The following is a 27,838-nucleotide window of genomic DNA, read 5'->3' on the forward strand; positions in this document are numbered from 1 at the left end:
GGTTCTATTAAAATGAAAGTTTGTGATTGTATGGCTATGGAGAAAATCTTAAGGGCAAGAGGATAAAGGTGAAGATTCAGAAAATATAAAGTGCCTGAATAAATTCTGAAAATCTCTCTTGAAGTTTAATCCTCGAGAAATCAATGTTTTCCAAAAGCTTGAACAATGCATATTCAAGTAAAAGAGGTCTAACCGAGCAGAATAAAAATCACAAAGTCGGTCTTGGTTTTAGCGTCATAGGTTCATTTGCTGTTCTTCTCTCACTGAATAGCTTCAACAGAAAGCTCAAATACTTGAAACCAGCCACTCTTTCTTGTCATCACTGAGCTGTAGCTGTAAATTCTGGTCTTGTACAAGATATTCCCTCCCTTAGAAAGCTTATCAACCTCAATTTGTGAGCATGCTAAGAGTAAGCCCGATAAAGAAGAGTTCATGACTTTCACTCAGTGTTTTCATTTTGCTTTTGTATTTTAACAAATGATTGGATTTCCCCCCTTTCTTTTGAATATAAGTCTGCCTGTTTAAACAGAAGGTTTCTAAAGACAAAGAAATAGGGAACAGCGGTAGAGAAGGATCTCAGGAAATCTCAGGAACAAAGAGAAACCTTATCTGGATTAGCACGAGAATCAATGGGAATTAAGATAGTACCTTAAACAGTCTCACCTCTCCATTTTAACAAGTGAATTATAAATTAATTCCTTCCCCCAGGAATCTACTGCAAAAACGCTGGCATTTGAGCTGTACCTTTTAAGAAGAAAAGCAAATTAAAATTGCAGTGTAATGCATGCAGCTCCAGATCAGCTGGAGGATGGGCATTTTCAAAGTGATTGCTGGGAAATGGAGCTTCTGCAGAGTTTCACAGCTTCTGCAAAACATGCTCACTCTTTGTGTCAGGCAGTAAATAGCTTCCCCCTGCCTAGTTGTACCCAAAGCAAGATAGATAGTATGAGAGGAACATATATCATGCCAGATCCAAGAGTCATATATCATGCCAGATCCAAAGCACTGCGATGTAATGCCAGGAGTAATTGAAACAGTGACTCTGAATATGGGCACACAATTTCTACTGAGAGCCACGAACATTATTCTCTGATAACCAAAGTCAGACATCAGTCCCACTGTATCTGCTTTTTATGTTAGTGCTCCAGATTTCTACAGCTCCCTCTGCTTCTTCTGGAAAAGTCTTTAAAAATGTAAAATTCCTCCTACATTTACAAATTTGCCTATGGTGAGAACACATCTCTGGAAGGAAAAAGTTTGACATCAATGGAATTTCATTGCTTCGGTGCTTGTTTTTGCTGCTTATAAATCACATCTTGCCTGAGCTGTTGTTGGTAGCAGTGTCTCTCCTTTGCAACAGCTACTTAATGTTGATCTCTCTTATGGCCATTTTTAGTTCAAACATCTTGCCTACCATCATCCATCTTCTGCCTCCACCCACTATCAAGGCTTCTGTTTATCTTCTGGTTAGTCAAAATGCCTGCCCAGATCTCTGTGCAAAATGAAACCCCAAGCAGAAAAAGCTCTACTGGGAATTCCTTGGATTCTCCAAGGGCTGTTAATGCAAGTCAAACATTCCTCCTATAAAATGGGTAAATAAATAAAAAAATGTTCTTTTCAACTCATCTTAACAACCCTGTTGGATTTAGTATGAGCCCCTTGCCAAAATCTACAGGACAGAGCAAAGGAAGACTTTTTTCCTTCTCTTCCCTTCTACACTCCTGCCTGATGCTTTGAAAACCGTGGTATCGGTCCATGCACATGGAAACAGAGAGGTTTTGTGTAGAAACTTTCACAAGGTAATTTTTTAAGTGGCTACATGAAGAGAGGCACGATGTGTTCTTACCTGCAAGAGATGCATGTGCCTCTGATCCAGAGTGTGCAGAGCTTTGGTCCGGGTCTGTTTTATTGCCTTGTGCGTTTACGGGCCAGGGCTCTGCCATAGCCCTAAGGAATGTGGGAAGAAATGTTTATAGTTCCCTGAGTGATTTCTCAATAATGGATTCAGTGCAAGCCTGGTCTGACTTCCACTGCTTAAAACTGCAGCTAGAAATCCTCGAAGTATTTCTCTATGCACCAAGTGACAGACCTCCCTGGAGCCTGCATGCAGCCAGCAGCTCTGCAAGAGAGGTACAGCCCTTACTCCTTCCCATACCTTAAATCCCATTGAAAACTGAAAGAATCTCTTTCTGTTATCTTTTAGATATTAGCAACAAAGAAGTAAATTTGCCATGCTGGTCTATTACCTACTTACCGCTGCTGAGAAATGTGTGTCTGAACAGCTGTCAAGGCTAAAGCTCTGCTGTGTGGATCATTAAAATCACTTCTCAGCTCACCACTGGTAGGTTTGAAGTTAACAGCTAAAGAAAAATACGTTCATGCAGTCGCCCATTAGCTATCCTGAAGCTCGTGGGCTATTTAGGCAGCTTAAGACAAAATTGATCTTGCTGTTCAGAAGCTCAGCACAAGGCACAGGCAGAAGCTCTCTTTTCCCTCCAGCTATGGAGATCTTCAAACACCTAGCTGCATGCTTCGAATTTGATGAAAGAGATAGTTGATAATTAGTGGCCTGGAGGGGGGATTATAGATCAAGATTTACCTGTAAGTCACACTTGTGCATTCACACACATACGTACCTGCACCCATGCACATACTTCTGCAGCTGTAATGAGAAGGGGAATGACAGGATCCTGCAGTTAATGACGCTGTGCAACTCTCTGCTATCCCTGGGCCTTACCTTTATTTATTTAGCCCTAATCCTTGTGGTATCTATGAGTGCAAGTAAGAGATGCGGTAAGAGGAAATGGTCTCAAGTTGCACCAGGGGAGGTTAAGACTGGATATTAGCAAAAATTTCTTTACAGAAAGAGTGGCCAAGCACTGGAACGGGCTGCCCAGGCGAGTAGTGGAGTTACCATCCCTAGAGATGTTAAAAAATGTGTAGACATGTTAATTCATGACACGGTTTAGTAGGCACAGTGGTGCTGGGCTGACGGTTGGACTGGATGATCTTAGAGGTCTTTTGCAACCGTAATGATTCTATGATTTTATTGCCCCCAGCAACTGTGTTTCATTCCTAGGGAGGAACAACAGTGATTTTACGGTCTGCCTTTTACTAAATTGTCTAATTATTCTTAACAAGCAAAATTCTGTCTGCTTTTTAAATTAAGGGCTGGCAATTTTATTGAGCAGATACTGGTATAAAAATTGAAAACATCTATCACCATGTTTTACAAAAGACATTCTAGATTACAGGAATTAAGCAGTGAAAGCTTATGTGCAGTTCATGTACCACTGCACCAAGATTTTGCAATATTAGTTTGCTGTCTGTTTTCCCCGTATGTATACTGTAGTCCCAAACAGTTGTCCAGTTTTGCTTAAAGAATGCCTGGAGTTTCTATTACAAATGCCTATTTTCTATATGTTTTAAAGATTACCTTAGTGTTACTCTGGGATCAGCTTTTCCCCTTTTTTTGGATGCAATCAATTTTACTTTAATTTTTACATTTCTAAGGTTGAGGATGAATGTCTTTCATTAAAAAATGTAATTTGGCAAAAGATTTAATCTATAATGCTCAGAATTCTACGAAACACCACAGCTGGAGTGGTAATTATGGCTTTAAGAAGTTTTACAAGCCCTTTTATTACATGTTTTTAATGGGTTTACATAGTACAGTACAAATGCCAAAGTATTTATACAGGGGATGGCAACAGCACTGGAGTAAAGAAGCAGATGTTAGCATCTGATCACAGAGAGTGACTTTCACCTGCAAGTGCACTGGGAAGAGGGCTTTCCAAAGAGAGAAGAGATGCAAGCCAGAGTGCCAGGGCTGCTAAGGAGAAGAACAGCAGCAACCTGTTCTAGGTAGCAGTTTCACAAACAAATGAAGACCCATAATTAATGCATTGTGCACTTTTTCTCTGTCTGACAATATTGTTTGATATACCGGCATGCGTCTGTAGTTTATGTGTCATTGAAGGCAACAGGATAAACAAAGGCTGGGGGTGGCTGGAAGCATCCTTAATGGACCTGATGGATTAAAAGTGGCTTTTGTAGGATAGGAGATGTGCAAAAATATCTTTCATTCAGTATGCAGGCCAATTTAATAATATGCATCCACCTTTAACAAAGGTTTCAGCCACGTGACTGAAGTGTTCCAACTTTGCAGGACACTAAATTCAGTACCACTGTCTTTCTCTGTAACAAAATGGTTTCTTTTTCTGAATTATTACTTGTTCAGCCAATACTTTCCTCCAACTGGCTGCATATTAAATGTCTTAAACAAAATCTTAATGAGGAGGAGAGAAATGGCCTTGCCTGCAGCAAGGCTCCTGTGCAGCTGAGCAGCCTAGCCAGGACCAGACGGTGAGAATAAAATCTGTTCTTCCCACAGGCTCCTTTCAAGGCAGTTTTCCATCAGTGCCATGTAGAGCAATATCAGTGATGCAGAGGCATTGGTATCATTTCAAAGTGGAATAACCTCCATAGCCAAGACTTTGTATGTAGGTTACTGCAGGGGGCATCCTTGAATTTCTTTAGGGAAAAGGTCATTTCTCTCTGCTGTGTCTGGAGGTAAAGTTTATGTTCCTGAAAGCACAAAGACTTTTTGTAGGGCTTGCATGGTACCTGCTACCATCTTGGTGACAAACCTGGAGGCAAAGCCAGTGGCTATGGAGAAAAGGCTGCCTTGCCAACTCCCCACAGCCTGGTCAGCGTAACACAGGCATCATAGAGAGGGGACCCTTACCTCCCCCACAAGGCAAAGAAGCAGCAACTACTCTGAGCCTAGCTGGGTGAATGCCTGAAGACAGACGAGTGCAGAAACCTCCTGGCTGGAGCCCTGGGGGACCGGCGCAGACAGGGAAAGGCTTCAGTGCCAGGACCTACAGAGCAGACGCTGGAAGAAGCATGTTTTTACACTAACTTCTTGTTCCTCCCTCAGGCTTAACGCAAAGGAAAGATGATGATCACTTCTGTGCAGCAACGGGAGCCTTTAGGAATTAAGGGAGTTACGCTCAATCTTTTTGCCAAAGAGCGCAGCCTTAAGCTGCAGAGACAAACAGCAATAAGATTGCTTTCAGCAACCCAGACAAGAACATTTCAGTGCATAATTACGGATGAGGTACAAGAGAAGGAAAAAAGAGGGAAAACATCTGTCTGCATAGAGTTTATTGCTGTTCATTTAAGAGGCCCATTAAATGCCAGAAAAAAACTATTTATCCTTCTGTTGGAGGCAATTATCCTGCTGCATAGCTCTGTGGCAGTTCACCCCAAGATTATTCCTGGAGTGGTGACACTGTGCAGATATACTCACCACATGGAATAAAAGGTATGGACCTTGTCCACCAAGGCTCAGAGAGGGATTTTCAGAAGCAAGGTAGCCTGTAGTTCTCAAGATCTTTAACTTACACTTTACCTCTATGCAGAAGCAGGTTGTTTCTTTTCCTGGACTTCAGGTGCCTCAGCCTCTTTCCCTCAAAAATCAAAAGGAACTTTTTCATTCAAAGCACACCTAGAAGTGGGATTACTCTTCTTGTAGTCACTGTCTTAGCGATATGGGACATGAGAAGCCCAAATCCATTTCCCTGAATGCTCAAAGGAGACCAGCTGTCCCACTATCCACGAGACCAGTCAGCTCACCAGGCTGCTCAGCACATGGGGAGGAAAGGCTTTATCTCCTTGAAGCTCAACCCTACACTTGTTTGGCAAGGTGAAAAGGAAGTACAAGGCTCTCTCTGTGACTCTAGTGCACTCCTTGAGGGAAGGTTTTTTTCCAGACCTTCACTTTTGCCAAAATCCCGACTGGAGGTGCACATCCAGGTGCTTCAGAAACACCTGCAGCTAGCTTGGTTGCTTAAGCCTCCAGTGATATGTAAAATAAGCAAACCTCCTCTCTCTTGTTTGGCTCATAAAATGAAAGTAAAGGCCCATGTGAGGCTTGGTTGTCAGCTGGTCAACTGTGAGTTTGCAGAAGTTGAATAAAAAGGCAGCAGAGGTGACAGTGACAGGAGCGCAGTACGTGATGCACATGGTGCACACCTCTTGCAGTGTGAGAAATATACATGGTAGGTAGTGGACATCAACAGGAGTGGAGGAGAGCAACACGGGGCAGTGCTCTGCTACTGCTGGCTGCTGTCAGTGGTGTGAGACAGTCTCAATGGAGGAAAAGCAAAACACAGAAAAGATTCTCATGAAATTTCTTTTACGTTTGAAAATACCATTTCTATGAACTTGTTCACTTCCTGAAGCCTTTCTTTCTTTTCTCCCCAGCCTTTCCTTATAAGGCTGAGTTTTGACTCATGTCCACTTTTCCTTCTCCAAAATATGCAACTTTGATTTCTTCATTGAGAAAAAAAGATGTGGGGGAAAAAATTGCGCAAAAGATAATAGACCATTTTTGGATCAGTCTTAAATCAGTGACAGTTTCTAATACCTGAGCACCTGAGAGCAGTGTCTGAGCTCGCCAGGAACCAGGCTAGGCAGCTGATGCACGGGACAGGTTGCAGCCCTGTAGAGACACCCCACACAGGGTCTGGCCCCGTCACAACTCAAGGGGCTGGGAGATGATGAGGAAACAAGGACACTTGGCTACCCAAGACAATGATTTTCCTTCCAGCCTTTTGATGGGGAAAAGCTTTGAGACATAGTGCAGCAGCAACAGGTTTGTCTAGGATTATAATTACTTATTAACAACAACTTCTGGTGTGCTGGTACCCTCGTTACAATTTCCTCAATGTATTTTTTTTTAAATTACATTTTACAGCCCTAACTGATGCACGATTATGTCTTAATCTCTACTGCAGCACCCAAATCTTATAGTTATGCGGCAGCCCTATAAGCACCCACATTTCCACCCAGGACTGCATCTCCTCTTTGAAATGGAGCTTGCGAGTTTCTTTCAGGAACTGCTTGATCCAACATCACCCTCTGGTGGAAAACAGGGAATAAAGCAGGATAGAATAAAACCTCGTACAACACACACATCGATATAAGATAGTTGTGAACACAACACAAATTTCAGTCTAGATCATATTTTTTTTCTCTAATTACTACATTTATTCCTAATGAATTTGAATATATCACAATGAATTTTATCTCAAATGATTTTTATCTCTCAATGATTTTTATCTCTCAATGATTTTTATCTCAAATAGCATTCGACTGCATTATAATGAATGGCAAATGCCAATTTTCCTGTATTTTTTCAGAAGCTTGGCAAATCTGTTTTAAATATAGGCACAAGTCTACATTGAGACAATATATCTTTATGGCTTTGTTTCTGCAAAGAAAATCAACAAAATTCCATGTTGCAGAAAAGTATTATTTTGTCTCAAGCTGTAAAAACCATCATACAGCCCATCTGCTGTCTGCAATCACAAGGATTAATAAAAATGTCTCAAAATTTAATCGTTCCCTTTCTGCTCCATAATTACGCCTTTGAAATTCCCTGTGAGTATGTCAGCTTGGTTGCCGTCTGCCAGGAGTAACTATTCAATGTAGGTCAGAAAGTGTAGATAAGAAGGAAATACTTAAGTATGGTCCAGTCAATTTTTTGTCCAGACATGCATGGGCTTGAGGAAAGGCACGAGGATAAAATGCTTTGCACAGGTGACAGCTAAGTCTTTCTTTAAGGGTGCCTTTCATCAGCATGGAAAGTCATGGAGTTTTAATGACCTTCCACTGCTAACCCTTTCCCACGTGTGTTTCCCTGACATTCGCTCTGCATATCCAGATGAAGACTACAGACCCGACACAACAGCACAGATAGATTTAGGATCAAAATGGAAATTTGCAAACTCCTCAGCTGCTGGTACAGCTTCAGATGCGGCTGGAGACTTAACACAAGCCACATCTTTGCTTAAGCTCCTGGCAAGGCGCTTAGCTAAGGAGCAGAAACTCAGGGATGACTAAAGATGCATTGCCAGAGACTGGCACTCAAGGCTGGGCAGCTGAAGCAAGAAAGGATTCATCTCAACAGGCTTCAGTTGCCTAAAAGCCAGACACTGTCTGCAAGCTGGCTTGTAGGCAGTGAAATGTTGTGACCCCCTCTTGTGGATAGGTGTATAGTTGGCACAGGGCAGTGTCACTATGTAGCTATGGATATATTATAAAATATTTAGATATTTCCATGCCTAGGGAGAAAAATAACGGAGGGATGTGCAATTATTCCCAAAATATTAGGATATGGTCTTGGCAAACTGAAAGTTTCTGGAACAAAAATCTGAGGCTCCTGAGTACGATGCTCAGCCTTTTTTGTGGCTTTACCTTAGTAGGGAAGAAAACCTTTGTGAGAAAGAGTAATATTTAAAAAGGAATTACAGGATAGAGACTAGGGGGAAGCGAGCAGGCCTAGAGGACCAGGGTTCATGTTGACATGTCCTTAAAGGTGCCATTTTGACTTATTTATAACCATAAGTACACAGGAAATGGCAAGGTGCAACTGGACAAATAAAAAGTCCCATTCAACAGGGCATAGGAGCTGGAACAATCAGGCTAAATGTATGCTTGTTTCTATTTGCTATAAGTCTAAAAATAACATATGAGACTAAAATGCTTGAATCTTATATAAAGCTATTGAAATATCAGAAGCTTTCCAGAAGAAAGATCATTACTGGCTCATTGTAATACCACGATAAGAATTACAAGGGAAAGAACCAAAACAGATCCCATCCAAATGAGGAAATAGAAAAAGGATATAAACTCTGTCAAATTAAACGCAGAAACAGAAACGCAGACTAAAAATGATTCTGAGGAAATAACTTGCTAATAAACAATAAACTTCCTCTACCGCAGCAGGAGCAAGAAGCCTACCAGAAGGTCTTACAGGTGACCAGCATATGTGGTCAGCTGACAATCAGTGGTGAGCAGACAATCAGTGGTCATCAGGCTTGAGAGAAACAAGCCCTAACACAACAGCTAAACTGGTAACTTGTGTCTGGGTTAAGCACAGAAAAGCTTAGTGAAATTCCCATGGCAGAGCCATTTGTAAAGGGGATTGAAGGGCCATTAGAGGAGGGTTTAGAACAAATAGCTGCAATGGGTAGTAACAAATTCATGAGAAGCAGATGTTACTCTGCTCATGGGTTTTTAAGGAACACTACTGGGAAATTGTTGTGCTGTTTAGGCTTGTGTATAGCCCTTTACTTAAAACACCAGGGAAAAGAAAAAAAAAAAAGAGGATGGCACATGACACTGTGAGAGATGCAGAGAAGTGCAAAGAGAAGTGCAAACTACATCTGACACCCATTGCAGCATAAACACTAAAAGCCATGATAATAGAATAGTTGCGGGGACAGATATGGACTAAGAGGGAAGAATCAGCAGAGGTTTGCAGTGAGGAGCTATGAAGCTGTGCTTCACCATTCTCTTACAGCTTTAGAGGACACAGTGAGGCTGCAGATTGCAGTGATCTGCTCAGCATGATCTTCTCAGCTTCTAGAGAGCGTTTTAGAATGTCTGTTGCCAAGACTCATAAAGAAGTTAATCTGGCACAGGATAAGAGGGAAGGTCCTCTCATGATTCAGCAACTGCTTATAGGATAGAGAGACAAGGTAAGGATAAATCATCTGGTTTTCACAATAGAGAGAAGTAACCAGTAACATCTGAGAAAGATCTGTGGCAGGGCCAGTACTTATCCACATATCCATCAGTCAGGTGGTAAATGGTGAAGTGGCATGGAATGCTGGTGGTACCAGCTTATTCAAGGTAGTACAATGCAAACTGCCTGCAAGGAGCAGCAAAAAAAAAATCTCATGAGCCGGGGCCATGAAATGGCAGGTGAAATTCAGCATGAATAACAGCAAAGAAAAACACATGGCTGAGAATCACAGAATAGTTGGGTTGGAAGGGACCATTCAAGGTCATCTAGTCCAACCACCCTGCAATAGGCACATATTAAACTATATCAGGTTGCTCAGAGTGCCATCCAACTTGACCTTGAACTTTAGAAGGAAATTAGAAGAAACCTCCCCACTTTGCAAACCACAAGTGCACAACCAGAGCTTTGGTTTCCTATGGGGCTATGGACACTCCACTAGCATTAGCAGCATTTCTTGCTCCAGGATAAGCTACATTGTTTGTTAGCTTTTAAGATTAAAATCAAGATTAAGAAAAAATAGCCCGTTCTCATTATTTTTCCATGTCTTTTTCCTGTTCTGTGTTAGCTGAGGACACATCTACAGTTTGACAGGCCCTACACCAACACTGTTGCCAAAAGCTGCAGCTCTGCACTCTTGTACCACTGGAAAGGACAAATTACGGGACAAGGGAGTGCAAAATTAGCCTCCAGAGCTGAGGAGAAGAGCACAAGACTGCTGAAGGCAGGGCTAGTTTAGGATAATCCCAGGAGCTTAATTTGATAACTTAATTTGATGATGTTTCTTTTGACAGGTGACCCCTGTGAAGGCTAACTGTGCTTATCCCCGCTGAGACCAACAGGAGTTGGCAGCCGTGCCTGAATGTGATCTTTCTTGACCCATCAGGCCATCCCCAAGGAAAAAAAGCCCCTTGCTTACAACAGGAAACACTACAGAACACTACAGAAGTGACTTTTGCTCCATTATTAGAAATTTATTTATCAGTTAGTTTTAGTCAAGTGAATTCTTGAAGAATTTTGATTTGCTTTCTAACTGTAAGGACAAAAAAAACTAGACAAAAGTGGATGTTAAGGCTCTTGAATGAGCCATTTAAGATGTAATAAGTGGTTTAATCACTAACAGTCAAACCCGTACTTCGATGGTAAGCTCTGATTTTGAGGAATGGCAATCTTTAACCATACCAAAGGGCTTAAACTACAGAGGGGAATGTAAAGCCCAGCTCAGCCTCTGCCATGGAGTGAGTGTCTGGGTTTCAGTGGCTCAGCTTCCTTATGGCAGAGGAGCTTGCTCAAGTCCAGTTACAGCCAAGTTTGTCTTTGGAGTGTTTATCTAGTCTTAAATGGCTCTTCTCTCTCTTATGAAACTGAAGCTGGTGTGAAGATCCTCGTTGGTTTGTCACCAGTTTATTCATATCAACTGATGCAAGGAAAGCATCCAGTGCTGATGTGAAGTAGAGAAGAGATGCTGTCACTCCCTCTCACCCTGCAAAATCCTCATCTGTAGAACATGGGCCATGTCAATGCTGCAGCTGGGGGGAAAAAAATCAAGTCTGCCTGAGAGCAAAACCTGAGGGGCTCAGAGTTTAAAAAAAAAAGAGATTTGCAAACCAGAGTGTTGAAAGATACACAAAACTGTAGCTGATATGGGGCAACTTCCTCTTGCAGAAACTTTGTGTTACATTCCCTGAGGTGTAATGTGAGCAAATGCAGTGATCAGTGTCATAGACGTGCCTTAAAATCACGCTTGCCTGGTCACTGTGCATGACAGTGATCTAACACTGCTTTTTACAAGAGCTGACCTGGAGCACTGTAATGCAGCACTGTGGAGGGTTTTCTTTTTCTTGTAGATCATATGGAAAATGGTAATGTTCGGTAGCAAGATGGCAGGAAGAAGATTAGATTTGGTACAAGAGGAGGGAGACTTGATTTGATACGAGAGGAGAGAACTAGTTTTTACTGAACATGAACCTAACACATCTGATACCCTTTAGATGCAGATGAAGAAATGCTAAATTGATGTAATTTATATTATACTGCAGTGATCTGATTCTTGTTATGTGAAAAATATTTACATATCTTGCCTTCCCCTTAACTTAAGGCTAGGAGAAATGCCTAAGGCAGAAACGATGTCAGATGGAGGAGAAGGACAACTGGGCCAATACTTGGATCAACTTGTCATGTCTTTATAAACTTGCAGCTGAAAGCCAGGTGAGATACCACTGAGCATCTGCAATGGCACAAGCTGTTTTCTTAGGTTCCTTCTATACAGTAATGGAATAGAAGTCCAAATCTGCTACTGGGAGGTGCAAGACTAGGCTGTCACAAAGCAGCCTCTGGGATTCAAAGCTTGGCCCTCGATGAGGAGCCTTGCAGGGCAGCAATGCACTCTCTGACCAGACAAGCAGCCTCTTTGGCTGTGCCCCTGTGCACTGAAAAGCCACCTGCCCCATGCCCATAGTTATGGACCACTGGAAGCTTGAGTCCTCCTTGGCTAAAGACCTCTTTCTGCAGTCTCACACGCTGCCTGGATGGCCTCAAGCCCACCTTCACCTTGATATCCTGAGCCTCCTGCAGTGAGGGCTCAAGGGAGCAACATCTGTCAAAGATGTCTTGGGTAGTGCCAGGATCAGGGGAGAGACTCCAGACATCCTTTTCCCTGGTTCCCCCTAGGGTTACTCTGTGTATCCCTGGGTAGACGTAAGTTAAGCCATCCCCATCCCGGATGAAGTTTTTCACCCAAGGAGCATGAACTTTAAGTACTTGTCCCCTAATGGGGAAGAGCTTCTCGTCCCCCACCAGCTGGCGGGCTCCAATGCCCGAGCAGTTGACAACAACATTATATTCTCTGCGCAGATCCCACAAGTCCGCAACTCTTCTGGTGTACATCTGGACGCCAGTTGCTTTCAACCTGCAAAAAGACTCCAGAAGTGAGGCAGAAAAGAAATCCCTAAACCCTCATGTAATTATTATGCACACTAAATAAATGAGATAGATTGCCTTCAACATACCAAACAGCAGATGGGACAAAAAGTAAAGAAAGTGCCATGGGGTTTCTGTTTGTGATTTGTCTGATCAAAGCCATTTTTCAGCTTGTTTAGGCTGGAAAAGACACGGGAAGTTGAACAGCATTAGAGAAGGGCCTGGCATAAGACCCTAGGCAGACAGTCAGATCCTCGTGGTCTCATGGATTCATTTCTATAACCATAACAAGCTTCAACAGCTCAGAAAGCTGAAAACTGTCAAATCTATTCCCCAACATAGCACTATCATACTATGGCCCTTTTAAAATGCCTGTTACACACCATCATGTTCATTCCCAGTTCAACCCTCTGATGCCAGGAGCCACTTCGTCATTTAGCACCACATGCAAAGCCTTGAGGTACACAAGATGTACCGACAGGCTGGGCAGATGTAGCACAGAACCCCTAGGGGACCCATACCCTTCTACAGAAGCAGCCGGGGTCACCCAGGACAGCTCAAAGCACTCTATATATCCCTGTCTGCTCTTCAGCAAAATTCACCCCTTCTTGAAGTTCGTCTTTGAGCTCAATTTTAAGCTGAATTTCACTCTGAACTTTCTTGAAGCTTGAAGCCAATCCATGTGATATAACATTGCTGTGAGATGGAGACACTGCATGATGTCAGCTGGATCCAGTTGCTGGGGGTCTTTAGTGAAGGTTCTAACACAGCTCCGTGATGACAATGCACTAAATAGGAAATCCTGTCCTTTGCAATACTCTGGCAACCAGCAAAGTGATTAACCCTGCTATAAAGACAGGGGTTTCCCACAAAGCAGTGAGTGTGCTCAGGATCCAGGACACAGCTGGTGCTCCGAGGACTGGGGTTTGGGTGCAGCAGGATGGTGAGGCTGGCTGGGAAGAAGATGTGGTCTCGTGCAGCAGCTCTGGCTCGGCAAATTGCTGGGAGAGCTCGTAAGTGCTGTCACTGGGACTTCTGCCAACATGCCATAAAAAATATACCGATAAAAAAAAACCTGCCAAAAACTCCTGAGTTCAGGCAAGCAAGCAAGAAAAGAATCCTGAGGTTCATTTTTGGACCAGCAAGGTGTGCACAAAACCAGTTTTCCTTGTGGATCGCCAAGAAAATGATCTATAAATACTGCTCAGGCCACTAGGGGTTTGAGAATTAGTTAAATGTTTAGTATGCTCTCATTTCTCATCACTAGAGAGAAGAGAAAGAAAAGGAGCTTGATCATCTTATTACACTCCATCCTTTGAGAAATAAGAAGGCTAAGGCAGGAATAAGGAAAGAGCAGAAATCACGTGGCAGATAGTAAATGTGTTGTACAATTTAGCTGTGCTTCAACAGAAATTTCCAATTCAGTTAGGCAATGAAACATGACAAAGCATGTACCCCAAGGAGGCCGCACAGACTTTACGTGGCACTGGTACCACTGGAGTACTCCCAGCCTGGCTGACTGCTAGAACAAGAAACATTTTTCCGCATTTTGCAGTGAGATGCAAGGCATCCAAGCAACCAGCTGAGCTGGCAATTTGTTCTACAGTGTCAGTACATATCTCTTTACTTAACCTCAAATCAGCTTGCAGCCTATCACTTTCTCGCAAGTAGAGACAACTATTTGCTCAGTTTAGGGATACTTAAATGGATTAAATGAACAGCACCAATGTCAGAACTTCTTAGCTCTGCATCCTGACTCTCCTACGGTTCTCTGAAATCTGTGTATTTTGGGAAAGTTGGTAATATGCAAATTTCCCAATTTTCTAACTTTCACGTCAATCTGAATTCCAATGCCACATCTCCTCAGTGAGTGCATCACTCATCTTGCACAAGCAAACGCTTCCAAAAAAATTGTTACCATTGTTACCATTGTTATCATTTTTTTACCATTTTTCACCTGTTCGGATTAAGAAATTACTCCAGTTGTTGATCAAATTTGAGATTAATCAGTCCAACTAATCCCTAAGCGCAAAGTCTTCACACATAAGACATCTTTCCAGACATATGTATTCTCCCAGGGGATGGATTCATCTCAAGAAAAGAGGGATATACTTGGGCAGCTTGGCAAATAAGAAGCACCCACATGTTTTCTTAGAACATGGCAGGTTCCCAACATACTTTCAAGGTGTGGCTGGCCAAGCGTGGCCCCTGTGGCTATGTAAGTCCTGCGCCCAGAGGTGCTTCCATTCTAAGCTCCATTCTACAGCCAAGAGGTAGAAAGTAGACATTGCACAGATGGGGTCTTTCTCATTCTGAAAGACTGGGTACTCATTCCTAGTTCTCCTCCCACATTCTACATTTTGGAAAGACAGGGCATTTATTCCTAATTCTCCTTCCCTGCTGCATTGTCCCCTGTGAGAAACAGCCCCTTTCCAGTTTTGTTCAAACATAAGGCACTGAATGAGTCCCTGGCTCCCCTTCAGTCCCTCTGTTTGGGTTTCCCTCTGCATGCTCAGCCTGCAGCAAAACCAACCTTTTCTCCAGCCACAGCAGGTAAGGTGGGCAGTCACATTTCAGTGTCGTAAAGGCCTGACCACATCGGTGCTGTGGAAACTTTTGGAGTTCTGCTTCAGACATTGGTCGAAATCCCAGGACAACATCCGACCAGAAAGGTAACTCTTCCTTGGGAGTGTTTTTAAAGACCTGCCACCTAAAAGGACACAGAGAAAAAGATGAAAAACTTAGCTACTACTGCTCTTTGAATCACAGAATAGTAGAATCATTTAGTTTGGAAAAGATACTTTAAGATCATTAAGTCCAATCATAAACTGCTAAGTCCACCACTAAATTATGTCCCTAAGTGCTACATCTCTGCATCTTTTAAATACCTCTGGGGATAGTGACTCAGCCACTTCCCTGGGCAGCATGTTCCAATGCTTAACAACCCTTTTTGTCTAAACCTCCCCTGGCACCACTTGAGGACATTTCCTCTCATCCTATCACTTGTTCTTTTCCGTGTTATTGTCACAGCAATCTTAGCATAAACTCAGGAACCTGTTCCTGCTCATCGGTGCAGCTCTGCAAGATTAACAGCAAAGGGAAACATTGCTGCCTACTGCTGCAATACTTGCCTCGGCAAAGAGCCAGAGGAGCTGCCACAGCCTGGCTTGTAGGCGACACACAGGGATATTGAAACTGGAAACAGTTCTTCCAGCTTACTGTATTTCCACCTTTAGAAGTACAAAGGCTCCTCACACAGTGTCCCTGTCATGGATGTGGCCACCCTGGCTGGACCTTTGTGTAGGGTCACTTGGTCACCCATAAAGCTACAGAGTGCCCGGCCTCAACCTTCCAAGAGGTTAATTTCTGCGTACGAAATAGGCAGCATAAAACACCTCCAACACACGCCCCCGAACTGCATCCCTAGCTGCTGAAGCTGGGGGATCCTGCAGTCCCATCCCAATGAAGACCATCCTTGCTGCAAGCAACTGTTGGATGATGGTGTGGAAAACATCAGTTATTAAATGACACTTGAAGCTGGCCAGACTTGAGTTGTTTCTCTGTACAAACCTATGCATAAATTCAGCTTGAAAACACAACATATCTGAAAAGCCTGAATTAATTTTCTCAGGAATATCATCATAACAGCTATTCCATGAAGGCAATACACCTGAACTCCAGCAAGAAAAATCTCTCTGCCTGCTCCCCCACAGAGTACACAGCACAAGCATAGCAAAGGCTGCTTTGAGGGGCTGTTCTTACCCAGAGACCAGGTGAATGCCAGCTTCTGATGCCTCAGCTGAGTTGCTGATTTCAAAAAGGTAAGTGAAGGTCTCTTTGAACCACTGCTTCTGCACGTGGATTGGTGTGCCTGCACGTAAACAAAACCAAACACGCAGGGAGAAATAATGCAAATAACAGAAGTATACAAGCCAATGTTGAGGAGTTTGGACAGACAGAGAATGCAGGGCACAGAACATTTCTTCCTGAATCTCTGTGCATCACTGCACACCTGGGCACACAGCTGCATGTGGTGCCACAGGCAACACCACACTGGGTTGCACATACCTGGGTAGGTGTGAGGGATGAGCATTCCAGCTGCAACATCACTTGTTGTGTTGGGGCTGAACTGGTCTGAAAGGACAGTCACGGAGCAGCTGGGGCAAGTCTCTGTGATGCACAGTGCTGTGGACAGGCCGATAACTCCCGCACCAACCACTGCAACCTTGGGTGCTGCCATCTCCAGGGTGCAGAGGCAGAGGAAACGGACACCTACATGTATTTGGAAATAACATATCCCATGTCACCAATATCCCTACCTTTGTCAGGCTATGAAATACCCACACAAGATGTGACATAAACCCTCTGTGGCAGCTGGTTAATTACTGAACACAAAGAATCAAGACTGAGGTGAGGAATAAAATGAATCCTCATAGCCTTTGGTATGAGGACAACTAATTTTGGAAAAGTTTTTCAACAGCCACTACCCCATCCTCAGCACAGGAGCAATGGGCAAGAAAGCAATCTGTACACACAGCACTGGTGTTCATGGAGTAGCCATCTGGAGCAAATGTTTTTATTCAATAAAACCCAAGGAGTGAGGCAGCCGTCAAGTTTTCCATCGAGGGGGGGCCAAAAGTGCCTTTGGAGCTGTGGGGCAGCATAAGCCAAAAGGCTGTTTTAACATCAGCATCTCTGGGAATGATGTCTGTCACTGCTTGGGCAGCAGAAGCAAATTGCACAGGAGGCAAATCAGTTACACAGAGCAAAGGGTCCAGTGCACTGTGGAAGATGTTTTCCTTACCATGCATCTTAGTTCCCCTGCTGTGTATGGCTCCCTCTCTGACCCTGAGGACTGGGTTACCTGCTTATCTCTGTCCTATAAAATGCAAATTTTAGCTATTAAACACAAATCATAGCTTCACAGGGTACAGCCCAGCTGTTTACACTCCCAGATCCAAAAATTGTTAGGGCCATGATGCCTCAGAGGGAAAAGTGTGGGAAGTGAAGCTATCTTTGGTCTTGCTCCCTTGCAGTCTTGCTTTTTCCTACAGAACTTGCTCTTTCCTGACTGTAGATTGGCCTCACCAATTGCTTTCCGAGAACCTTTTCCAGTTTATTTACAAGATCCTTGCTCATAACTCTTCACATAGCTTCTAACCTACCCTAGGTTTTACTACTGAAAATTTGATGTCTCTGCTATGTAGGAAGGGAGAAAGGAGCAGACACTGTTGCCCATCACTGCATTCCTTCTCCATTGCAACTGAGGGCTGTTAGAACCCGTCTTCTTCCTCTCAACGCGATGCTTAAGTTTCTTCCTGTTAATTATTACATCTTCTTTCACAAGCTGATTATAAAAGTGTCCACACAGCAGGGAAAGAGGATGCGGGGTAAAGATGAACCCTGAACCAGAACCGCTGGCCTGCATCACTGCAACCCACAAACCCAATTTGCAAAAATGCTAGTTTGAACAGGATCTACATCCCTGAGCTCTACCATCACCCTAGGCTGCCTCAGACACCTACACTGGGAACACCTGTGGAGAGTCAGAGCATGGATAGCATGTGCTTCCCTGCCATACTCTCCAGAATATCCAAAAAAAAAACCAAAACCAAAAAAAAACAGAAAAGAAGAGAAGAAGAGTAACAAGAAAATAGAGACCTTCTAATAATGCTGAAATCACTTTTGATAGGAAAATTGGTTCTGAGAAAGGTCTCTAAACATATTTTTATTAACAAACCTTCTGGCAGCTGTGGAAATCACGTGTGGCTGTCAGCACACCCATTGAGCCTCCCAAGCAGCCCATGGGTGACCGCAGTCCTGCTGGAACCTATCTGCTGGGTACATTATGCATCTGCCAAAGGTGAAGTCTCAGTTGTCTCTCACTGTTCTCATTCGCTGAAGCTCCTGGACTGTGATGGAGATTGAATTTCCTGACTGATCCCCCTGCTGCCCAGGAAGAAATGGGAGCTGCAGCTCACTGGAGGATCGGGTTTCACAAGTCTTCCCAATTCAAATGGGATTTTTGCTGGCAAGACAGTTTGATATCAACTGATTCCAGTGTTGCAAAAGCCAGTGAGGGTGGAAAGGATTGACCAGTGATGCTGGAGCCCGCAGATATGGCTCAGAAGAACACAACAGGCACCCATCCAACACGCTGCTTTTCTAGCACTTACTGCTTTGGTCCAGAAGTACATCAAGCCTGAATGTGCTAATGTGCCAGAAATTAACTGGGTGCAAATGGAGGCTACTAATCCTGTATCAGCAACCACAGCTCAGGCCCTGCAGAGCCACCGACGCCTCTACAAGCGCAAGATTCACCTGCAGCTCTGCCCTGGCAGCCCAGCCTGCCTCAGCAGGGAGCTCTGCACCTTGCTGGGAGGGCACATGAGGAGAAACTATTTTTAGATGACCTGGCAATGCAGCTTAGTGCCAGCCGGGGGTGACACTTTGCACCCTCTCAGACTGGCTTGTGCTGAGCATTTTGCAAAAATCAGCATTTAAAAGGCAAATCAGTCACAGCAACTGTTGAGGAAGGAGGGAAAGGGTGTCAGGTACTGTTTATCTCTCTTGTCTTAGTGTCAGAAGAAAGGACAGAAACAAGACAGAGACACCCTGAGTTGCAGTTCTCCAGCAAAGAGGACACTGGCTGCCTGATGTAGGCTTTGTGTCTCTGCCACTCTCCTGCTCCTACCAGGCCAGAACAAATTATTTTAAAAAAATACTGAAATGTTTAGTGATGTCACTTAATCTTCCAGCTCCCATAGCTGAGTAGACATTGTCAGCATCATGTGACAGAATCGGGTCTTTATTCTTTCTTGCCTCATGTAGCTGTGCATCACCACGGAGAGCCACTAGCCTTCAGCCTTAACATCATTCTAACAGTGGATAATGTGATCAACATGGATAGATATACTGGACCCCAGCACATCCATGTGCATACACACACACAGAGGAACATGCACACCCACTGCCAGCCCCAGCCATTGCCTCTTGACCTATGGTCCCTCCAGGCTGCCTCTCAGCCCCTAACAGACCCTGGGAAACCAGCAACCTTCAGCTGGAAGAGGCGCACAGGTAGCATTGCTTTATGTTACAGGCACAGCCCTTTGCCCTACACTTGCTTTTCTCACAGTCCAACTCCACAACTGTGCTTCCTCGGAGCCGTGGCTGCTCTTCACTTGTGTCGCAACCCATCTGAGGCGCCAAACTAAGCACATCTACATGCCCAAACAAATGGTTCATAAAGATCAACTGAACTGTTGACCAGAAAATGGATCAACAGGCAGGAACTGAACAAAACCAAAACGTGTTACATTTGAAGTCCCGTGCAGTGTTTTTAAACGTACACTCAACATATCCAAGTGCTGAAACATTTTGTTTTGATCACCTGAAGTCTGTAGTACTGGGGAGCAAAGACCCCAGCCTTTCTAGACACCCAAAGGGGCTCCTCATCCACACTTGCCTGCAGTCCCATTCTGTGCCTGATGTGAAGCACTTTCTCCCTTCCTATTTTGCAGATCACTCTCATTTACTCACTTCTCCAGTTCACAAACACCTTCACATTCTATCACAGAATCACTAGGTTGGAAAAGACCCCAGGATCATCGAGTCCAACCATTCCTATCAAACACTAAACCATGACCCTCAGCACCTCATCCACCCATCCATTACACACCTCCAGGGAAGGTGAATCAACCACCTCCCTGGGCAGCCTCTGCCAGTGCCCAATGACCCTTTCTGTGAAAAAAAATTTTCTGATGTCCAGCCTGAACCTCCCCTGGCCGAACTTGAGGCCATTTCCCCTGGTCCCGTCCCCTGTCACTTGGGAGAAGAGGCCAGCTCCCTCCTCTCTACAACCTCCCTTCAGGTAGTTGTAGAGACCAATGAGGTCTCCCTTCAGCCTTCTCCTCTCCAGGCTAAACAACCTCAGTTCCCTCAGCTGCTCCTCATAAGAATGTTCTCCAGACCCTTTCTAACCCTTTCTAAGCCCTGTTCTAAGCCCCTTCTAACCACAACCTTACTAAAAGTCCTTAGTCAACCATAAGTATACAGGCAGAGGCTAGCTGAAAGTTATTATTGAAGTTAATCCAGTTCTAAAATCACAAAATCTATACATATTATTCAATTATATAAGAGGTTAGCCACTTATAACAAATGAATCCTTCCTTTGCTCGTTCTCTTCTGTCCTTTGGGCTGTTGTGAGAGGTACATTCGGGACCTGCCAGAAGAGGACGGCAAGGACGATCTGTTCACTGAAGAAGGGGCATTCAAGGCTCCTGGGGACCTCCTTAGCCCCTGTGCTGGGTGCACAGAATCACTAGATTGGAAAAAAAACCCAGGATCATCGAGTCCAACCATTCCCATCAACCACTAAACCATGCCCCTCAGCATGTTATCCACCCGTCCCTTAAACACCTCCAGGGAAGGTGACTCAACCACCTCCCTGAGCAGCCTCTGCCAGTGCCCAATGACCCTTTCCATGATTTTTTTTTTTCCTGATGTCCAGCCTGAACTTCCCCCGGCGGAGCTTGAGGCCATTCCCACAATCCGCCACGTACAGAGCCCTGAGGCTCCCAGGGAGGCCGTCGCGTCTCTGTCGGGCAGCTTCGAGCCTTTGGATGCGTGGGAAACAGCTCCTCAAGGAGGGCAAGTTATTCCCAGCCCCTGAGCTGCCCGCAGGGGTGACCGCCCCCAGCAGCACCGACAGGGCTGTTCTCCAGACCCCAGAGCTCCGCGCTGCCTGTTCCCGATGAGACAGGGATTGTTTCTCCCCCCTCGTTTCCCTGTGCAGGGAGAAGGAGCTGCAGGGACGGCAGGGATCCCCCCGCCCCGTCCCGACCCCCGCGGGCGCCGGAGGGGCTTCCAGCCGGGGTCCGACAGCTCCCTCTTCGGCTGGAAGCACGGACCGAAAACAACACCTGCCGGGGGGAGAAGGCGATACCTGGCGAGGAGGAGCCCCCCGGGCGCTGCAGGCGGAGCGGCGGCCCCCGGGCCCTCCCCGACCCCCGCCGGCGAAGGAGCCGCCTGTGCCCGGCAGGCCCCGCGCTGCCCCCGCCCCGCCCCGGGTCACCGGCCGAGAGCGGCGCCCTGTGCCCTCGCTGACGAGCGAAAGGAGAGCGGAGCTAGATGGAGAGAGCTCCGGCTGGAGGCCAGGCACAAGTCGTGTCCCCAGGGCTCAGTGCTGGGTCCAGCCCTGTTCAATGTCTTCATCAATGACCTGGATGAAGGCATCGAGTGCACCCTTAGCAAGTTTGCGGACGACACTAAGCTGGGTGGAAGTGTCGATCTGTTGGAGGGTCGGGAGGCTCTGCAAAGGGATCTGAACAGGCTGGACCGCTGGGCAGAGTCCAATGGCATGAGGTTTAACAAGGCCAAGTGCCGGGTCCTGCACTTGGGGCACAACAACCCTGTGCAGTGCTACAGACTAGGAGAAGTCTGTCTAGAAAGCTGCCTGGAGGAGAGGGACCTGGGGGTGTTGGTTGACAGCGACTGAACATGAGCCAGCAGTGTGCCCAGGTGGCCAAGAAGGCCAGTGGCATCTTGGCTTGTATCAGAAACGACGTGACCAGCAGGTCCAGGGAGGTTATTCTCCCTCTGGACTCGGCACTGGTGAGACCGCTCCTCGAGTACTGTGTTCAGTTCTGGGCCCCTCACCACAAGAAGGATGTTGAGGCTCTGGAGCGAGTCCAGAGAAGAGCAACGAAGCTGGTGAAGGGGCTGGAGAACAAGTCTTACGAGGAGCGGCTGAGAGAGCTGGGGTTGTTTAGCCTGGAGAAGAGGAGGCTGAGGGGAGACCTCATTGCTCTCTACAACTACCTGAAAGGAGGTTGTAGAGAGGAGGGTGCTGGCCTCTTCTCCCAAGTGACAGGGGACAGGACAAGAGGGAATGGCCTCAAGCTCCGCCAGGGGAGGTTCTGGCTGGACATTAGGAAAAAATTTTTCACAGAAAGGGTCATTGGGCACTGGCAGAGGCTGCCCAGGGAGGTGGTTGAGTCACCTTCCCTGGAGATGTTTAAAAGATGGGTGAATGAGGTGCGTGGGGACACAATTTAGTGGTTGATAGGAATGGTTGGACTTGATGATCGAAGAGGTCTTTTCCATCCTGGTGATTCTATGAATTAGTTAGGTTATGAATATTTCTGAAGTTGCCTTAATATTGCCATGGTGTTCGAGCGATGGTGCTAGAGGTCAGGGTGGCAATAACGCTGTGTGGGCCAGGGTATTGCAGTCATACAGGTCAGTGAGGAACCAGTCCCTGCTAACCCGCAGAAGCCTGATAAGCACAGCCAGGCAGGACAGTTTGTATTAACCTTTTTGCATCAGAAAGATTGTCAAAACCAAACCTGTCTGCAATATCACTAGGATGAAATCATATACCAGGGATTCTCAGCTCCAGGGCATTTGTCTGGGGGCAGATTGGCAGAATATTTTGGCTAACATTATCCCCACAAACAACCTTAGCAGGGCAGTGTATATAGTCCATTCCCCTCCAGCTTTTGCTGTTAGTCTTCCAAGCAGGCACCTTTTCTTCATAGCCATTTAAATGCAGCAGCCATCCAAAGGACACTGCACATACAGCAACAGTGCGCACAGCACACAATCAGCTGTTCTCACCTCCCAGTTTAGCTGTGTTATTAAGTGCAAGACATGATATATCAGACATACACAGTCACTAACCTTTTTAGATGCATAATTCTTAATGTTTTTTTTTTTCCTTTAATGGTGAGTGGAACGAAGAATAATTCTGCCAAAATTATAGTATGGCTGGATTTTTCTGAATTTTTTGAGAAGGTGTGAAAACACAGTATTGAATTAGACAGGGAAGGAAGCAAAGGAATGAAGGTTTTGTTGTTTAGAAATGAAATTGTTGATAGGCTTGGTATATTGATTGTAAAAACATACACTACTTTAAGTCATTGAAGAATATCTGTAATAGCTTTGGAGAGGAGCCTTTCAGATATGGAAACCTCTCCTTCAAATATAAACAGAGGTCACAGTGAGTAAGTGATTAAGATGAAAATTACTTGCTATTTCTCCTCTTGAGATTCTATTTCTCATTGCCTGTAACTTTGCCAGATTTGAATGATTTGGACCGTAATTTTCTGTGATGGATGTTTATGCAAGGCTGAATGTTTCAGGGAATTCCCGGTGTGTCTTTTTCTGAGAATGAGAATCAGGAAATGCATGTTGGTTTGCAATACAAACTCTCAGAATATTTTCACTCAGAAACTCTTACATTTCTATGGGTTAAATTATTTTGGAAGGGTGAACATACTATGCTTTGCCACATTTTAGGATGAAGAAAGAGCTTTGTCACCTCTTTCAAAGTAATCTAGATGTGTGACTTTCCACCACAAATGTTTGTTTATCCATGCAAGCATCTATCAGGGGAAGCAATTTCAAGTCCTTATTGCTGCCATTGCTTTTCATTACTTCTACTCTTCACTAAAATAGACCCTCTTTGGGCTAACTCCCAGAGTCTCGATTAAACTAAGAACACATTCTGTGTTGAGGCCTTCAAGATATGAGAAGTTTTTTGCTACAGATGTTGGTGCTATCTCAGGAAAGATGAGAAAAAGTACAAGGGACAAGAGACTTTGCATAACAGCCCAGCTGCTGAAGACTCCCTGGATGTTTGTGTGTCTATATTATTCTGTGCATCGTGCAAGGTATGTAATTTTGAACTAACGAATCAGCTAAATAGCATTTCAAGTGCAACATTCACCTGTTTGTATTTCAAGAATGCTCCTGACAAATTCCATGACAGTGGCTATTGTATCCTTTGACTTACTGCAAGTCATGAATTGATCACTTGGGAAGCATGTGCCAGGCTTCTGGCAAAAAACACAGTCTTGATCTACTTTGTTTCTGAACAATGACCAGCAATGGCATTCCAGCACACCATCAACCTGGCTCAAGCAGTTCCCAAGAAGTGTTTTCCTTTACCTTAGAATTCCCTTTGCTTTGTGTACTTTCTTGAAAAGAGCAAGAACAATAAGCAGAAATGACCTCTTTTATACAATTTATATTGTATATTCATTTTATATTGTATATTCATATATGTATGTATATTGTATATTCATATTATATTGTATCTATTGTATATTGTATAATATGTATATTCATAAGATCAGTGTTCTGCTCTTATGAATGACACACTCTTCCATTTCTTTAACCAGTTCAAATATCAAGTCAAACATCAATGGCAAGGTATATTTCAGCAAAGAGGTTATGTTACTTCTCATTTTATTGTTTTCCTGTGTTATTTACTTACTTCTGGGGGAAATTCTGTCAATATGAGGAAGAAACCAGCAATACTGCCTATTGAAAAGCTTTGTGAAAATACTTACTCAGGGATTTCCTATTTGTCCCTGGTTCTTTTGCTGTGTTCCCGATCACCTCAGTCAAAACTGCTTTTCATTGTCATCACTGGCAACGAAGCCTTGGAGAGCATCTTCACAAGGATCACCCCTCGGTGCTGTTTTGTTCTTATTCCTGTGCAAGTCAGTTTTTCTCCCCACAAAATATTATGAGGCAATGTTAATAACTAGATGCCTGTGAGCACTCCATGGCTGGATCCTTCTCATCTGGCTCAAACACCTGAGCAGTATCCAAGCCTTTATGTGTGTTAGACATGAATGCAGAAAGAGAAGATCTAACTAGTTACAAAATGAGATATTCCCCATTCTGATTATTCATAAACCTGGTATAGAAATTTCTTTAAAAGAGCTGGTTTTGTATACAAACATCTCTGTTTTAATATAATAATAATTTTAATATATCAGTCCTATTAAAAAGAACAGAATACATCCCCATTTGAGGTATATACTTTTTAGGCTTGATTTTTGTCAGCCTGACTGAACTCGAGTGTTCTTGAAATCAGCATCAGAGATGATTCAAATCTGTCACCTTTATCAAACAAACATTTGAATAGACTTTTGGTGAGCTGGTCTTAATGTTTTTCATCTCTTGTATAACATTTCTGTAACAAACCCATTCAGTATGGTTACCTTCAGGAAGCAACCTAAACCACCTGGCAAGAATGTATAAAGCCATTAAAATGTGAACAATGAAGCTAAGTGATGAATGTAACTTGATCAGAAAGCATGAAACAAGCATGGAAAATTAAGTAATTTGCACTAATTAGAGATTTAAAGGAAGTGGGAAATAAATAGGTTTCTGAGAAGGGTTAAGGGGACAATCACAAAGAATAGGACTGTAACATATTGCTGTAATTCTCATTTTCCTTGCTCTGTCTGCCTAGTCCAGCTCCTGTATCAGGAAGCTACAGTTAGATTTCACATTCACTGAACAGCAATAGGTTAGAAGTTATATTGTCATTCTTATAATCACTGCTCTCTTTTTTGACCAATTCATACCCATTCTACAGTATCTGCAGCTATTTTTGTCACTGCTGAATATGTCTGAGGCACTACTGCTCCTAGCTCACTTATATGACTAAAACCAACAGGGAATCATTCCTGCAAGCACAAAATATGTCACGTTTTTAATGCACATTTTATCACAGTCACCACTTAACGCATTACCCAAACCTTGGTTTACACCAGCAAACACAAACAGGGAAAAGACACACATCTGATACCTGCCAGCCTGAACCATGGGATCTCCATGGAATGCCAAAGCACCAGCCCAGCTCCTACAAGGGAGCATGTACCAAACTGAGAGCTGGTGATAGGAGTTCATTAAATTACATGAAGGGGTAAAGATTAAATAATGTGTGTTTATACACACACGTAGTTTTAGATACTAAATATACATTAAACCCCCCATTAATATATATTGTACTAGACCCACACATTCTAGGCATACAAACTCCTTCCCATGAGTACAGATGTCCCTCATGTTACCAAAATGCACACCTGATACAGCATCTTGTACAAAATTACGAGGTTACCAGCACTTAGCTGTACTCTAATCTTTCTTCATGAGACATATAACAATGCTCTACTGCATTTACTAGAAATTTTCCTGATAAAATAACCTTATTCTTTTGTCAGCACTCCTCTCTCTCTCTCTCTTCGTAATCTTTGAGTTTAATTTGCCCCTTATGAATCTGTTGTGGGATTTAAACAAGCATCATAAAAGGTATGTTTATACAAGCATACAGGGTGAATTCAGACCCTCCTTTTTATGACCTTTCTAGCATCACGCCTCTATGGCACAAGTGACTTGCATCTTGTAAGCCCTTGCAAAAGGCACTCTCAGACCTTGCATGTTGCTGAGCCTAATGCCATGGAGGCTTCCTAAGTGACTGCACATAAGAAGTCGGTAAAAATAAGCTGTGAAATATACAGGAGAATGCTATATTCTGGGCAGAGCTGGGATGTCAGACCATCTCCTGTTTCCACAGAACCATTACATAAAAGCCCTCAGCCTTCAGGCAGGATTCACTCCCTTGTTCAGACATTCAGGGTACCAAACAAAGCATTGACACAGAGCGCATATAGTTAGAATAACTTTTTTCTTTACATAGATATTTAAACTATAGAAATTTGCTTGCACAAAGACATTAAAGTCAGTTATTAAAGTAGAAATACATCTGTTTTAAAATATAAATTCAAAATATCAACATATTTACTATTTTTTTCTCAGTTATCATTAAACTAATGATAATTGCTCTCATTGCTATATTTATACTCAGAAAGTATGTCCTTAACAAGCTGCAAGACTGTCTAACAAAATATGATATCAAATTTAGGACAAAAACATTTGTAATTATGCAATAGTGACCACCAGTTAAGACAGATAAGTAATCTGATCCAGTATCTTATAAAACTATTGTGTAACTCAGAGACATTGATTAGCACAATAAATTTGCACTAGGATAGGGATGACAAATACAAACATAATTTAAGAACTCAGATAAGAAACTATGAAAAGGAATTGCTTTTATGAGCAGCAAGAGGAAAATATGCCCCCCAGGATCAGAAGCATTTGTTCTTAAAGACAGTGCTCTCTTGCAAGAGGATTTAGATTATCTAGGAATATTTAAGAGAAATAAATCAACTCACCCTGTCTATTTATAATGTATGACTAGTGTTAAACATATTTTTGTTCATATAGAAAAAACAAGCAAACAGAAATGCTGGAAACGTACAGACACATGCCATATGCTTTTTTACAGTGATATTCTTCTTCAGGTTAAAGAATACAATACCCCAAGGTATCCTCTAAGCTATTCATGCATAAAATCACAAAAGGTGTACCTGTAGACCAATAAACTTTGTATTTCAAGATAAAAAAAGTAATACAATTAGTTCGGGGAAATTCATGTGTTACTTGAATCAAACACCGAACACC

The 27,838-nt window shown here is 43.6% G+C and overlaps 1 protein-coding gene across 1 annotated transcript; it reads right to left on the reverse strand.

Annotated features, from left to right (window-relative positions):
• Nucleotides 1-11,526: 11,526 nt before the first annotated feature.
• DDO (D-aspartate oxidase) lies at nucleotides 11,527-21,472 on the reverse strand. Its single transcript, XM_069851716.1, has 5 exons — nucleotides 21,459-21,472; nucleotides 16,583-16,786; nucleotides 16,277-16,385; nucleotides 15,048-15,224; nucleotides 11,527-12,503 (listed from the first exon to the last, which is right to left on the reverse strand). Exons 2-5 carry the CDS (start codon nucleotides 16,752-16,754, stop codon nucleotides 11,936-11,938), a joined length of 1,026 nt encoding a protein of 341 aa, XP_069707817.1. The 5' UTR covers nucleotides 16,755-16,786; nucleotides 21,459-21,472; the 3' UTR covers nucleotides 11,527-11,935.
• Between the last annotated feature and the right edge of the window lie 6,366 nt (nucleotides 21,473-27,838).

The sequence above is a fragment of the Phaenicophaeus curvirostris genome, chromosome 2 (genome assembly GCF_032191515.1).
Source record: "Phaenicophaeus curvirostris isolate KB17595 chromosome 2, BPBGC_Pcur_1.0, whole genome shotgun sequence".
Taxonomy (NCBI): Eukaryota; Metazoa; Chordata; class Aves; order Cuculiformes; family Cuculidae; genus Phaenicophaeus; species Phaenicophaeus curvirostris.

What these genes read in the sequence shown, in the direction of transcription:
- DDO (XM_069851716.1), bottom strand. Translation starts at nt 16,754, where the DNA reads ATGGCAGCACCCAAGGTTGCAGTGGTTGGTGCGGGAGTTATCGGCCTG. An exon ending in GGCATTCACCTGGTCTCTGG is followed by an intron (nt 15,225 to 16,276) that starts GTAAGAACAGCC and finishes GTGTCCTTTTAG; the next exon opens with GTGGCAGGTCTTTAAAAACA. An exon ending in CTGCTGTGGCTGGAGAAAAG is followed by an intron (nt 12,504 to 15,047) that starts GTTGGTTTTGCT and finishes GTCTTTTTGCAG; the next exon opens with GTTGAAAGCAACTGGCGTCC.